At 41.5% G+C, this 13,111-nt stretch overlaps 1 protein-coding gene across 6 annotated transcripts in view; it reads left to right on the top strand.

Annotated features, from left to right (window-relative positions):
- LOC124954070 (glutamate receptor 1) overlaps positions 1-13,111 on the top strand; it is a 131,242-nt gene that overhangs the window by 74,901 nt on the left and 43,230 nt on the right. For 4 of the 6 annotated variants that reach the window (XM_047506378.1, XM_047506379.1, XM_047506382.1 and 1 more), the window contains one exon: positions 725-877. The exons of 1 other annotated variant lie outside the window; for it this stretch is intronic. In XM_047506378.1, the coding sequence (XP_047362334.1) occupies positions 725-877 (153 nt within the window). Of the gene's footprint in view, positions 1-724; positions 878-13,111 lie in introns of those variants that run through there. One more of the 6 variants, XM_047506384.1, reaches the window with a different exon arrangement.

Below are 13,111 nucleotides of genomic sequence, written 5' to 3'. Positions count from 1 at the left end.
CAAGAAAAACAAATAGAGGAAGAATGAGGATAAAGGTCTTCGCTGGAGAACGTGTCCGGCGTTTGCAACTTTGAAAATTGTTATGAAAATAATTTCGCAACTTTTATCATGTGAATTGGATTCGGCCTATTAAAAAATCAACACTTCTCATTCGATCATTGGTCGGCAATCATTCAGCTGTGGACTATCTAAAATGATGAATATACATCGGTCTATACGTAGGCATGTAGATCGAAGAAATAAAACAAAGTTAGGTCAGCGCGTACATAGGATAAACGTAGGATAAAAGCATCTTGGGGGCTTATGCGTATCTAACGCGATTGCCGCGTTACGAAGCTTGATATCGGTACGCATTAGTACCCAACTATTAACGTCGAATGGCTCGATCGTAATTACAGCAGGCTCGTGCGGCGTCGGTGATCGAGCAGACGTCGGACTGCGTAGGTACATCGTATGTAGGGCTATCGGTAAACGGAGCGATATAACTGGGGACATCCGATACACACCAAACGCTGACCCGAATCATCATACTCGATTGATTTCACGATTCGACGTCTGTTATCCGACGTGACAGTACGCGATGCGTCGTCTTAATCGTGTTCTTTCATTATTTAGCCGAGCCTACGTATCGAAATGGAACGTCTTTTTATATATATATATATATATATATATATATATATATATATATATATTTATTAAAGTTATATTGTACTTTTGCTTGCAGGTGCCATTTTCGAACAAGGTACGGACGAGATCCAGTCTGCCTTCAGGTTCGCCATGTTCAACCACAACAAGAACACAACCATTCGAAAGTTTGAGCTACAAGCCTTCGTTGACGTTATTAACACAGCGGACGCCTATAAACTTTCCCGTCTGAGTGAGTAAAAAGAATTTCACGTGATCCCGGCAAAACGGAGCTTTTTGTACGAGGTGAAAATGACAGCGTATACCTACGATTAGGGAGATAATAAAGGTCTAGTCCAGTATGTTATCTTGAAATTACTCGCAGATTCATTGGAATGGATTGTATCTGCAACGTTTGCAACGTTGCGGTCGTTCGACGATAGTAATCTCTCTCTCTCTCTCTCTCTCTCTCTCTCTCTCTCTCTTTTCTTTTTTTCTTTTTTTAATCGAAAAAAAGAACGAAACACGGTCTTCGTCTTTGTTCGGCACGAGCGAGGTCTATACAAGGAAGACTCATTTTTGCGTCTCATCGCGCACTGTGAAAATCGATTTCAGAACGTTTTGTTCCCGATATCAGGTAGGAAGAACCCGAGGGAATGTCAGAAATGCGCCAATGGCCGAGTTATCAACAATAGCCGAGACGCGACGGTACGTGCCGGAAAGCGGGCTTCGACGCACAGAGGACTATTGAGTCCTCCACGAATCTGTCCATTGCGAAATAACCAATGTTTCCTTCTATTTACCTCTAACGGAGATTCATATCTATGCGTCCTTTTTCTTTTCTCACCTACGTGAGTAGGTATACGAGACGTAACGCGGAGACGGGAAAGAAATGGAAACGGAAAAAGTCCTTTGCAAATTAATAATAAATTGCAATGCATCTCGTTATAGTGCCAAACGTGATCGATATGAAACTTTGATCGTATCCGTCAACATTCCGCTAAATAATACCCAAAAAATAAAAAAAAGTTTGTCGTCGTATGAATCATATATATTATTTGTAATAAAATATCGATTAAAGTCGTACCTTTGTCGTAGTATTGATCATATTAACGCTTTAAACTTCATACGCGAAACAACATTGGCGAGTACTCGTTGAATAACCATTGGAGAAAATAAAAGCGTTGTCAAGGGCATTATCCTTTTCGTAATCGTTTATTGGAAGAATAATCTTTCGAGAGAATGTAGCATTAACGAAGGCATGCATTTATCATCGTAAAGCTAAAAATAAAAGATAAAACGGATCGATATGAATTCTTTATTGAGAAGAACATTGGCAAGAGAGGCGATTGGACATTTTATTGAATTAATTTGGTATCTTTTGAAAATATCATTATGTTGATAGAGCGAATTTATAAAACAAAATTATTCTCCATTCCGGACATATTGGTTAACGAAAGAAAAAGAAAAGGGGATAGGTTGGATATCAAGACGGAAAGTAAATGGAACGCGATTGAATATGACGAGAGCGCATCTTTATCGGTCTTCGACCCCTTCGCTTTTGCGTATACTCCCGAGGTATTCCTTCCATATAACGAGGTCGTCACGAGATTGCTTCGTTCGTTCTCTCGCCGAAGCTGATAACGTTCGCGATCGTGCACCTGTCCCTTCTCTTGCGCGTCTTTTATGAATAGGCGTGAAACGTCGATAACAATTTCAACGACGCAACTCAACCCAAGGGGTTAGATATCTTTGATCTTCGACCGGTGAAATCTTTCTTTGTCTCATGTCGACGTGCATTCGGGTTTGAAAACATTTCCGACGAGTCTCCGAACGAGTATCCTCGTTCGATCACGAATTCGCTGTAATAATCGTACCGTTCTAACTCGATCTACGTCTATTCCGTTCTACTTCATTTATCATTGTTACATGATAATTATAATCGTCTCAATCTCAAATATCTTATTGTTAGTCGGTGTTATCGATCGTGTCGAAATCGATTATATATCATTAAGGGTATTATTAGAGCGCAGTTTGCTATCAGATAAGACGATAACATCGATCGACAAGGGGTGTATTTGTAACGTTGGGCGGATCCGTAAGCGACATCCGTGAGTATTTGGGCCAAGTCCAACGGATATGGAGATCGTGGCGCGTTACGGTACTTAGCAAAGCTGCGCTAATTGTATTAATGCTAGCTGTTCCCCCCTTACAACCCTCAAAGCCAGAGGCCACTACTGTTATAATCCCATAGCTGGTCGCGTTTACTACCTGCTAAATCTATTGTCGAAACGCGCGCTGCTTAAATTGCTTTCACCGGATGCTCCAGCTAAACGATGACTGCCCTTCTCGTTGGCAACTCCCTTGGCTTTTCTCTCGCTCTAGCGCTCTATTTTATTTCTATTCTTTCATTTCTTCGGGACGATATCGTAACTCATTCTTCCCAAGGAGTATTCTCCTGGATTTTCACTGACGTTCGAGTACCATTCGTTAATGCTTTCCTCTTAAACGTTTATATTATTTGTATCTCTTTTTATCTTTTATTTAACATTGTTCTTTCGCATAAAAAGTACAAAAGAAAGTAGGAGGGAGGGAGAGAGAGAGAGAGAGAGAGAGAGAGAGAGAGAGAGAGAGGGGGGGGGGGGATGTGGGGAGGTGGGCTGGGAATGAGATAGTAGGAAAGAGAGAAAAGGGAAAGAAGATAAAAAGCCAGGAGGATATACGTATATAGAAAGATAGAGAGCGGTGGCCGCGGGGAGAGGGAGGCACGAGAATATTGTGGTAGAAGGAAGAAAAGAGAAAAGAGAGCGAAAGAGCCGAGTTAGAAAAAGGATGGTGGAAGGACGAAGGACGAGGACGATGACTGGCGCTGCGAAAAGCGACGACTATGTAGAGGGTAGCGTGGAAAGGGTATTCAGGGGAGAAAAAAGCTGGAAATACCCTCGGGAGCCCTCGGCAGATTTATGCCGGCCCTGGCTGGCTGGATGGCGTGCTGGCAACCTGGCACCTCATATACATTCCTTCTCTCTCTCTCTCTCTCTCTCTCTCTCTCTCTCTCTCTCTCTTTTGCAGTTTCCAGACGTCGAGATTTCTGGTACTGGCCAGAGAAAGTTACCGCATAGCCATAGGATCCCCTACAGGATATTATACGATATGCACCGAAAGTTGATAGATGACTATTACGTTCCGTTAAGACGAGCGTACCACTTTCCGTGGATATAGCATCTTTGATGTGATTTTTCAGCGAGGGAAAAAAACTACTTCTTTCCAAAGAGCCAAACAAGAATTATAGAACGTTCTAATATATCTCGCGCTCGAAAATAGACTCGATAATAGAGGAAAGAAATGAAAATAGATAATAGAGAAAAAGACGAGGATAGTACGCGTATCGTGACTCGGAGACGTTGCGTACATTTTTAAAGAAAATATCTTTGGATGGAGAAACTATGAGCCGTAGTCGTTACGCTTTCGATTTAAAACTTTCGAATTAGATTGCAAGTCGCCGTGGTTCTTTTCTTTCTTCGTGCCATTTAAAAGTTCACAAGCTACCTCTTTGCTTTCGAGAAAACGCGAGGGAAAAAGAGAAAAAAAGTGTGAGAGAGGGGGAGAGATTTCAGGCTCAAGCGTCAGAACGAAAGGATAATTAGATTCGATTGGTTTTTCTCCCGATTTATTGTTAATCGTAATATCGTTCCGAGAAACTCTCTCGCACAGGTACTCGTCTCTTTTTCCTTTTCGCTACAAATATCTTACCGTGCAATCGCGATGAAACGTAGACGCGAATAAACAGATAGATAGTATCGATGCTCCAAGAATGCCAATATTACTTCAATTGCGATATAACAGGAGTATGGAGAGAGAGAGAGAGAGAGAGAGAGAGAGGATTAGATGAAACACGAGAATGCGTATTTTACGTTCCATAGACACGTAGATACCATCGAGATGTTAAAGATCGATCATTGTATTTCCTCGCGATATCGTTCCTGATACTTTATAAAGCCTATATGCATCTATACACACACAATTTTCCGCGAGACAATATAATCGTTTACTTAAACATTGCGCCATTTCCTCGTATTTCCTATTCCTTTTTTCCCTCCCACTTTCCCACACATTTTCGACATCTCCCGTGGGAGTATCGAGGTGGTCGAAGGTAGGTATTACCCGAGAGGGATTTGGATAAACTATGGATAGACCGTAAAATTGGCGAGCGATCGTCACGTAAATCGTTCGAGAAAAGAGAGAGAGAGAGAGAGAGAGAGAGAGAGAGAGAGAGAGAGTAGATCATAGAGACTCGTTGCGGTCTCTAGAACCGATCGATACTTAAATATGCATTTATCTCTCTTTCTCTTTAAAGCACTCTCAAAGGAACAGAACGGACCTATCCATCGCAGAAATTCAAAGTTGTACCTTGCCTTGCGATCGATACGAAGTTGAGCTGAACATCGAGCTTACGACTCTCAAAGTTCAATTATTGACTCTCAATAATCAACCTTCTTTCTTCATTCGATTTTAGAGCATAATCGGTAACGTCAACGAATCCAATATTTCTCTATTTCTTTTTTCTCCCTCTCACTCTCTCGCGCTTTTCTAGGGAGGCCAATTTTTTATCGCTCGCAAACTTTCTTAATTTGTACCAAGTCTGTGACGGACTAATTAATATTGATGATTGAAGAGTGCTCACCTTGTTCGGTGATCAATTTTCATCGGCATTAATAAACGGAGCTTTTCGTGAGAAAAGAAGAGTCGGCCATGCCGAAGCTTTCGTCTCGGGGGAACGTCGACGAAGCTTGGAATAGGTATCCAAAGCAAAGTTAAAGCTAGCTCGCTTTAAAAAGCGAGAGTCCAATCGCTCCTGTAAAGCTATCGATAAGGGCGTGCCTCTCGCTTTTAAAACGGTTAATTACGTTAAGTGAGTCCAATCATTTCGTTCGCTTCACGAAGAAAATAGGGCTAGTGCAAAGTCGAGCTAAATCGATAATATCCTATTAACAAAGTATACCTTTTTACCGTTCCCTTCGATCTGGAATGAGCATTAATCTGTGATGGCGTTTTAAATGGATTAAAAAAAGAGGTTCTTCTGAAGAGTGAAACTCGCGATTACTTGCATTAATTATCGCTTGTATAAAAATGGAAGAGAGAAATGTCTATATATTTATATGTCTATTATATGTCTATATATATATATTATGCATTTACGTAGGTATATATTTATATATTACATTAATCCAAAGATTTAGAGGATATTAATCTCCATTGAAGACTCGATATTAATCCGTACACGACGAAGCAGACAGGTTATTAAGAATATCGTGTAGGAAGGATATTATCTTCTGTCCGAACTTCCATCCAGTTACTAAAGTCCGCGGAAAGTTTACCTTTGCTCTTTCGAAAGGCATCGAGCTGGGCTTCCGAGAATAAAGGCTCCATCTTCCGTAACTAATCACCGACAATTCGCCATCTTCCTACGTCCCGTTTGACGGCTAATTTATGACCATAACGCGATTTGAAAGTTAACGAGAGCACGTTTGTTAAACTTGTTAAAATCGATCCTTTCCTCTCCCGATTCCTTTCGTATTTTCTTGATTTCTCCGAACGTGTTTCTTTTTCTTTTTCTTTTTTTTTCTTTTTTCTTTTTTCTTTTTTCTTTTTTCTATTCGTATAATCCGTGAACGTTTCGTTATTGGTTACTTAACGATAGTGATTGATGCATTTTCGACGTAAAAAAAAAATGATAGTATGAAAGGCGATTCTAGTAAAGTAGACGCCTTCTTCTTTGAAATATACGCAGGTATCTACGAACGATCTTACGTTCGGCGCGTATTAATATTTAGAACGTAATCGCACGCGTTTGATGGACAATTTTCTTACTTTTCGTTCAAAACTATAACGACAGAATCTGTTTTTATTATTAAGACCGAAGATAGTACCAACGATTCGTTATACCATCTATTATACGTCGTTCCTCCCTTTTTCTTCTCCTTCCTACTTCCCACGTTTCACGTAGCTCTCGACGTTTCTCTTTTGCCTTCCACTTGGCGGCTTCGGTTCGCTTTTTACGGTCGGTCGTTAGGAGCCGGACCGCAAATGTCTCCGCATGAATTCTAATGTCCGACCAACCCCATCCCTTCGAGGAGCTGGTCCTTTTGCCCTTCACGATTCTGGAGGCGCGCGTGCCTCGAGAACACTGACCTTCTACTTTCGAGCTCATCCCTTTCTTCCCCTTTCCAACAGAAATTTACGCGAACAGCGAATTCCACGGAAGTCGAGCGTTCCCCAGGAAAGACCGTTTTAGTTTTGCATTTCCATAAGATTTTCGCGCGAGCACAGGTTCAGGCTAATTTCTCGCGATAATTTACATTCCCTCTTATTCTTTTCCAACGAGGTTAACGGGGAGAGACGGGACAAGCTACTGTCCATGGAATGTCCGGCATAATCGTAATTAGCACCAACGCGTTCCATTCGCCGACGACGGTTTTTTGTCCTCCATCTTTGTCTTTCTCAAAGCAGATATAAAAAGACGCGCGCAAAATCATTTGCGAGTTTCTCTCGCAAAAAGCGCAACGAGCTAGAAAATGGGGGCACAAATCGCGATCCCTTCGGAAAGACGTCGTTCCGAGCTGATCACCATCATCCTTCCGAGATCGGTAATTTACTTCCTTTCATAATCGGCTACGGAATATCCCAAATAAATCGAATATTTTTTGCTCGAATTCCATCATGAATATCACATCATGAATCCGACTGAGTTTATCGTAACTTTTCTATCTCGGGATTTGAACGTTCGGATAGAAAAATAAAGAAGAAAACGTGCGACAGCCACGGGAGAGACAACTTCCTTGTCATCGTACGAGCAATTTTTCTGTCGTGCAGAAGAGCAAATCACGAGCGAACGACCGAGAGCTCATTTTTTAACGAATCTGCAAACGACCGATCGATAAAAATGACAGAATTTTATCAGAGTCACGCCCTCCTCCTTGCTCCTGCCGAACTCGATAATCCAACTGGTTCGTCCTATCTCTCTCTCTCTCCTCTCACTCAAATCGATTTATGTTGGAATTCTTATCGCGACGAACGGACAACTGTGCTGTGGGAAAAATTTTGGAAAAAAAGTAGTATGGCTTGTTAACGGCAAGCGCGCTTATATCTCTCGCGTTCGCTCCCGACTATACACCATCGACGTAAAATCGATGGTGCTCGTTCTCCGTTAATAATGCGATGTTCGATAAAAAAGATCGAGTGACGAGAATTTGAAAGTCGCTCGTACTTTCGATCTATTCAACAGATCCCCTTGTACATTCGAATGTTCGTTTATGGTGATTTCATACGAGACCTTCACAAAAATTTGACAAGCAACCATGACTTTTTTTCAAATAGTACCAAACTTTCCATACTCTTTCTCAACGTCTAGAAAAATTTCGGCATACGCTATAATAGATATCATTATGTATTATATTATAGAGGTGTAATAAAATAGAGGAAAAAGTAGACCTCTACCAAACCTTTATCCTTAACAAAATACGTTCACCTCTCGCTATTTGTATCCGTTACCGTTGATTCTAATACTCCCATTTCTCTTAGCACCTTTTATTCTCTTGTTTTTCGATAGACACTTACTCTATCTTTCTCTCTTCTTTTCCGGCAAACTCGAATGAAGACAAACGTGGTTCGAGAGTGAAAGAAAGAAACAGAAAGATGACAATAAGAACGATGCAATTCTTTGGGCTTCTACTGAACGTTCTCTGTTTAAAGCGCGTTAGTACCCTCATGGAGGTTAAGTGACGTTGGCTGGTATTATGGAAATGAAGAGGAAAGCAGGGCGAGAGGGGGAAACCAAGTTGGCCACATTTACCGCGGGGCACCAGCCTGGATGGAAAGTTTTCCGCGGAAATTTGGTCTTCCTGCGCCGAGTCGCGGATACGTTGAACTTTTCGTACTACTCGAAGACACGCTTGTCGCGTCCGGAGACGCGCTTTTCGCGATAAACTCTATCTATCTTCCTCCTTCCCTAGCTCACCGTATACGCGGTCCTACGAAATAAACTTTGGCGTCTGGTGGCAGAAGATTGAGAGGGAGGGAGGGAGGGAGGGAGGGAGAGCAAGAGGGAGAAACGTATTTTATCGTTACAAGGAATTAGTACTATATACTGTGAATGCTATGTTTGGTGCTTATGCAACCACGTACGTAAAACATAGATATACCTATATCTACTCTATATGTATATTTCGGCTTTGGATTATCGTTTCGGTACAATTTCCACACTATTCGCATTCTCCGCGGGACATGGCGTAATTCACAAACCATCTACACTCCAGTAGGAACACGCTCTCTTTCGTTGAAATATCTGGAGCGGAAAGAGCTTTAGTGAATTTCGAGAAAGAGAGAGAGAGAGAGAGAGAGAGAGAGAGAGAGAGAGTAACGGGAAGGGTGAGTAGAGAAAGAGATAGATGCTTTCCCAGGAGAGAGAGAGAGAGAGAGAGAGAAAGAGACAGAGAGAGAGAGAGAGAGAGAGAGAGAGAGAAAGCGATGACACAGCGTCGAAAGGATGGGAAAAGGCAGAGTTCTTCCCATAAAATATCGCGACGTTTCTTCTTCGAAGGAAGGGGCGAAAAGGCGAGGCAATCGTGTCTTTCATTTTCTTTTGCCAGTTCGTCGAAGATCGCGTTAACGATCTCGAGGGGCTAGACTACGACGGAAAAAAAAAGAAACTAGTAGGATCGATCGCAAGTTTTTAAGTTCTTTTCGATTTTTCCCGAGCAAAGAAAAATTCAAGATATCGACAAGAACATCGTATTTCGCGTTTCTCGCTCGATTCTCCAATCTTTTTTCGACTTGAATTATAATTCCTTTGTTATTTAAGCTCTATGAAGCTAACATAATCGATTTGATTATGCAAACATAAGCAAACGTCGAGATCGTTATGTATTACGTAGATGTATATCTATACTTTTCGTTCGTGAAAATTTCAAAGATCTCTATCTTTCGTTCATTCCGTCGAATGGATTTATACCTTTGATGATTTTTTCTGCAAATTTTATACCTTGTCCTTTCATCTTCCATCTATCTCTCCATCTATCTATTTCTCTCATTCGTTCCATCTCTGGTTTTGAGCCGATCGTTCGTCTGTTATCATAACGCACACGTAGGACCAGCCGATTATAAACGTTGTACATTTCCTGATAATAATAATCCCTCTATTTGACATGGAAAATCCTGTTGGTTTCAAAATCGATGCTTTCATAGCGTTGTTCCAGCTCGTTCATTCGTAATCGCTTTTCCAACACAAAAATCTCATGGGCTATAGTATACGTGCAGAGTAAGCTACGACGAGGTCAGAGCGAATGCTTTATTTATTCGATTAATTCGCTACGAGCTTCACGGAAAGGACAATCTATTATTCGAAATGATCTTTCTGAGTGATGGGCGTAAAAAGAAAAATATTGCATAAATTCTTCATCAAAGAACGACAGAATCGATAGATTTAAATTGGATCCTTTAACGCGGCATCTCGGAAGAATGGCTTTTGAAAAAGTTAACGAGGACGAAAGAAACGGTTCTAGTCGGTCCATCCATTCGTCTCCTAGGGCCGACGAAATCGTTGAAGCGCGTTCGCAGGACGGCTTGAAAATAATCGTTCGTTATCGGAGTTCGGGTCAGTGAGGATGTGGAAAGGCGCGGCCACTAATCACGGCGTACGTGCTATAAGAATGGTCGAGGAATCGTGGTACGCGAAAGGGAAAGAGAGACAAAGAGGGAAAATCCTTTCCCCTCTATTTCACTCTTCGCTTTCTCTCCGGCAAAGTAAAAGAGGGAGCGTGGAATGGGCTTTCCAATAGGATTAACCCTCGTCCCGTTAATCCTTTTATTGGCGCGGCAAATCCTGCGACAGGTCACGTAAGAGGGTGTCTGCAGCGGAGTCGGATTCGCGAAGCCCGGTTATATCCTTTTCCGATGAGGAAAGCGAAAGAGAAGGTGATCGAACGGAGACCGACCGGAATCTAGTGCCACGCGATTTTCAAAGTACATCGAAATCGTTATTAGATCTCTCGAGCTTTAATGGTTCGTTAATATGGTCTTATAACGAAGGATTCAATTCTCATATTCTCTAGATAGGATTAATTATTAAAAACGAGCTTAAAATGTAATGAATGAGAGTATTTGGAATTCTCACCTTCTTCCTTTTCCTTCGCTACCTTACGTAGGATATATTCCAGAAATAAATGGAAAAATGGAAATAGAAAGGTATACGTACTTTTGTTTTTTTTTTTTTCCATAATTTTCTTCAATTTTCAATCTTTCAACGAGCATAATAGCTCATTTAGAAAGCGAAGTAGTATCCTTAATGATGACGTAGGAAATGTACGTACTACGAGCACGTAAAAAACGGATCCAAGAGTTTGATTATATCCTTTCGAAGAGACTCATTTAATTTAATTCGACCTCGATCCGAAGGTTGATTTTTCTTTCTTTTCATTTCTTTGTTTTTCTTTTTTTCTTTTTTTTTTTCTTCAAGTCGATTCATATTTCTTTTTGCAAGCAAATCTGGCGCACGCACGCACGCACACGTTCTTCACGACGCGATGGGAGATTCACAATGAAATTTGTATCTTTTCCGCGATAAAATGTTAGGTAATACGTTCAGGAAGCACGAGGCAAGGAGATATTCTCTAAAAGGTACGAACCGTAGGCGAAATTCGAGAGCGACTGTCGTTTACTTTGCGCGCGCACGAGTGCCCTGCAAAGCTTTACTACCGGCCGCTGATGCTTTATTGCGTTATTTCGCTTTTACTAGCCAAGCGACGCAAACTCGAACGTAACTACTGCCGTCTGTATGTACATACTCATACGTATATGTCTATATGCAAGATCGATGTTTACGAGATAGCTCGCGATCGACCGTTTACATTTCCTTACTTACTTCTCTTCTTCTATTCGGAACCGATTACATCCTTTGAAGAATCTTGATGATTATTAATATAACCGTAACCCCGTAACTGCGCTCCCTACGAATTGCTTCGAGAATATTGAACTTTTTCTTTTCGCTTTTCCATAGCGATGTTGTATGAAAAAGGAAGAAAAAGGAAAATATAAATACGAGCATGGACGCCAGACGGATGGTTTGTGTGTATATGCGTCTAAAGGATATAAGAGGGTTCGTTCTGTGATCGTCGGAAGGATAGCATTAGTCCCTTTCGGGAAAGTGGCCACGTAGCGGAAGCGCAGCTTCAAAGGCGTACGTGATAAATGGAGGAACGATCGGTATGTGTGGAGGAGCGATACGGGACGCGAGTAGACGGATATCGGAGGCCGCGTTACCGATATTCCTAACGATGGATCTACGTGCGTCGGATCGCCATCAAAAGAAGGGCATTCATCTCCATTTACATGAGACGTACATGTACGTCTAGTAAGTAGGATTTTCCTGTTGGCTTTACTCTTACGCTTTCTCTCTCACTCCCCCTCCATCCCTTCCTCTTTGTAAGATCCTTTGCGATAGAAGGACGTGCTCGCTGTGGATCATCGGAACACGGTTTGTGTCGTTGGACGAATAAGAAAATGCGAAGATGGTTGCCCCACTTTTACTGACTTAAAAATCGAATTGCGATCCTAAAATACGAATGTTATTCTTCTTTTCTTTTCTTTTCTTTTCTTTTCTTTTCTTTTCTTTTCTTTTTATTTCCTCCAGCTGTAATTACAGATTGATCGTTCCATTGAAATGTTGCGGATTAACGGACGGAATGGAAACGATTTAATTCTTATCGTAATCATTTTGCAGTATCCGAGCGAGGTCAAAAAAAGTTTTTACATACGCTACCACGAGGAAAAGAGAATCGATATAGGGTACATACTTTGTATTTTCATTTCCGGGAAAATACGCGCGTTCGTTGGCTTTTCATTTCGTGAAAGAGTAGCGTAGTCGTTTCAGGAAGTAGCCATTATTCTTTGAGAGCGATATGTGCTCCAAGCGACACGTAATAACGTCGAGGAATTTTCCGAGCATCGTCCGCGATCTTCCCGGTCGTATTCTACGTTCTCTCTCTCTCTCTCTCTCTCTCTCTCTCTCTTCGTTTCTCTCAAAGACCTTGAAAAGATCAAATTTTCTTTGAGCCTTCCCCATATTCTCCTCTCGTTCTACGTTTTATATTTTTATCGCGAAAATTTGTGGGAAATAAAAAGACGAGGAATAAATTAAATTGAAACTCGTTTCTTCGCCGAGTCGAGTACGAATTACGCGTAATGAATGACGATATGAAAATGGTAGTTTTTCATTGATTTAAAATATCCGAGAATAAGAATGCCTGCCTGCGAGTGACAAGATTACGGTGGTAAAAGAACGTCCGATGGCCCATAGAAGAGGGCGTGCGTCCTTAAACGAACTGTCCCGATCTAGATCGAGCGTCTTCGCCTCTTTTCTCGAGTGGCTCCTTCGAATTTTCCATCTCTCTTTTTTCCTTGAACGATCTCGCATCGACTAGACGTCGTCTTT

Source organism: Vespa velutina, chromosome 14 (assembly GCF_912470025.1).
Source record: "Vespa velutina chromosome 14, iVesVel2.1, whole genome shotgun sequence".
Lineage (NCBI taxonomy): Eukaryota > Metazoa > Arthropoda > Insecta > Hymenoptera > Vespidae > Vespa > Vespa velutina.
This window is presented reverse-complemented; position numbering and strand designations above follow the sequence as displayed.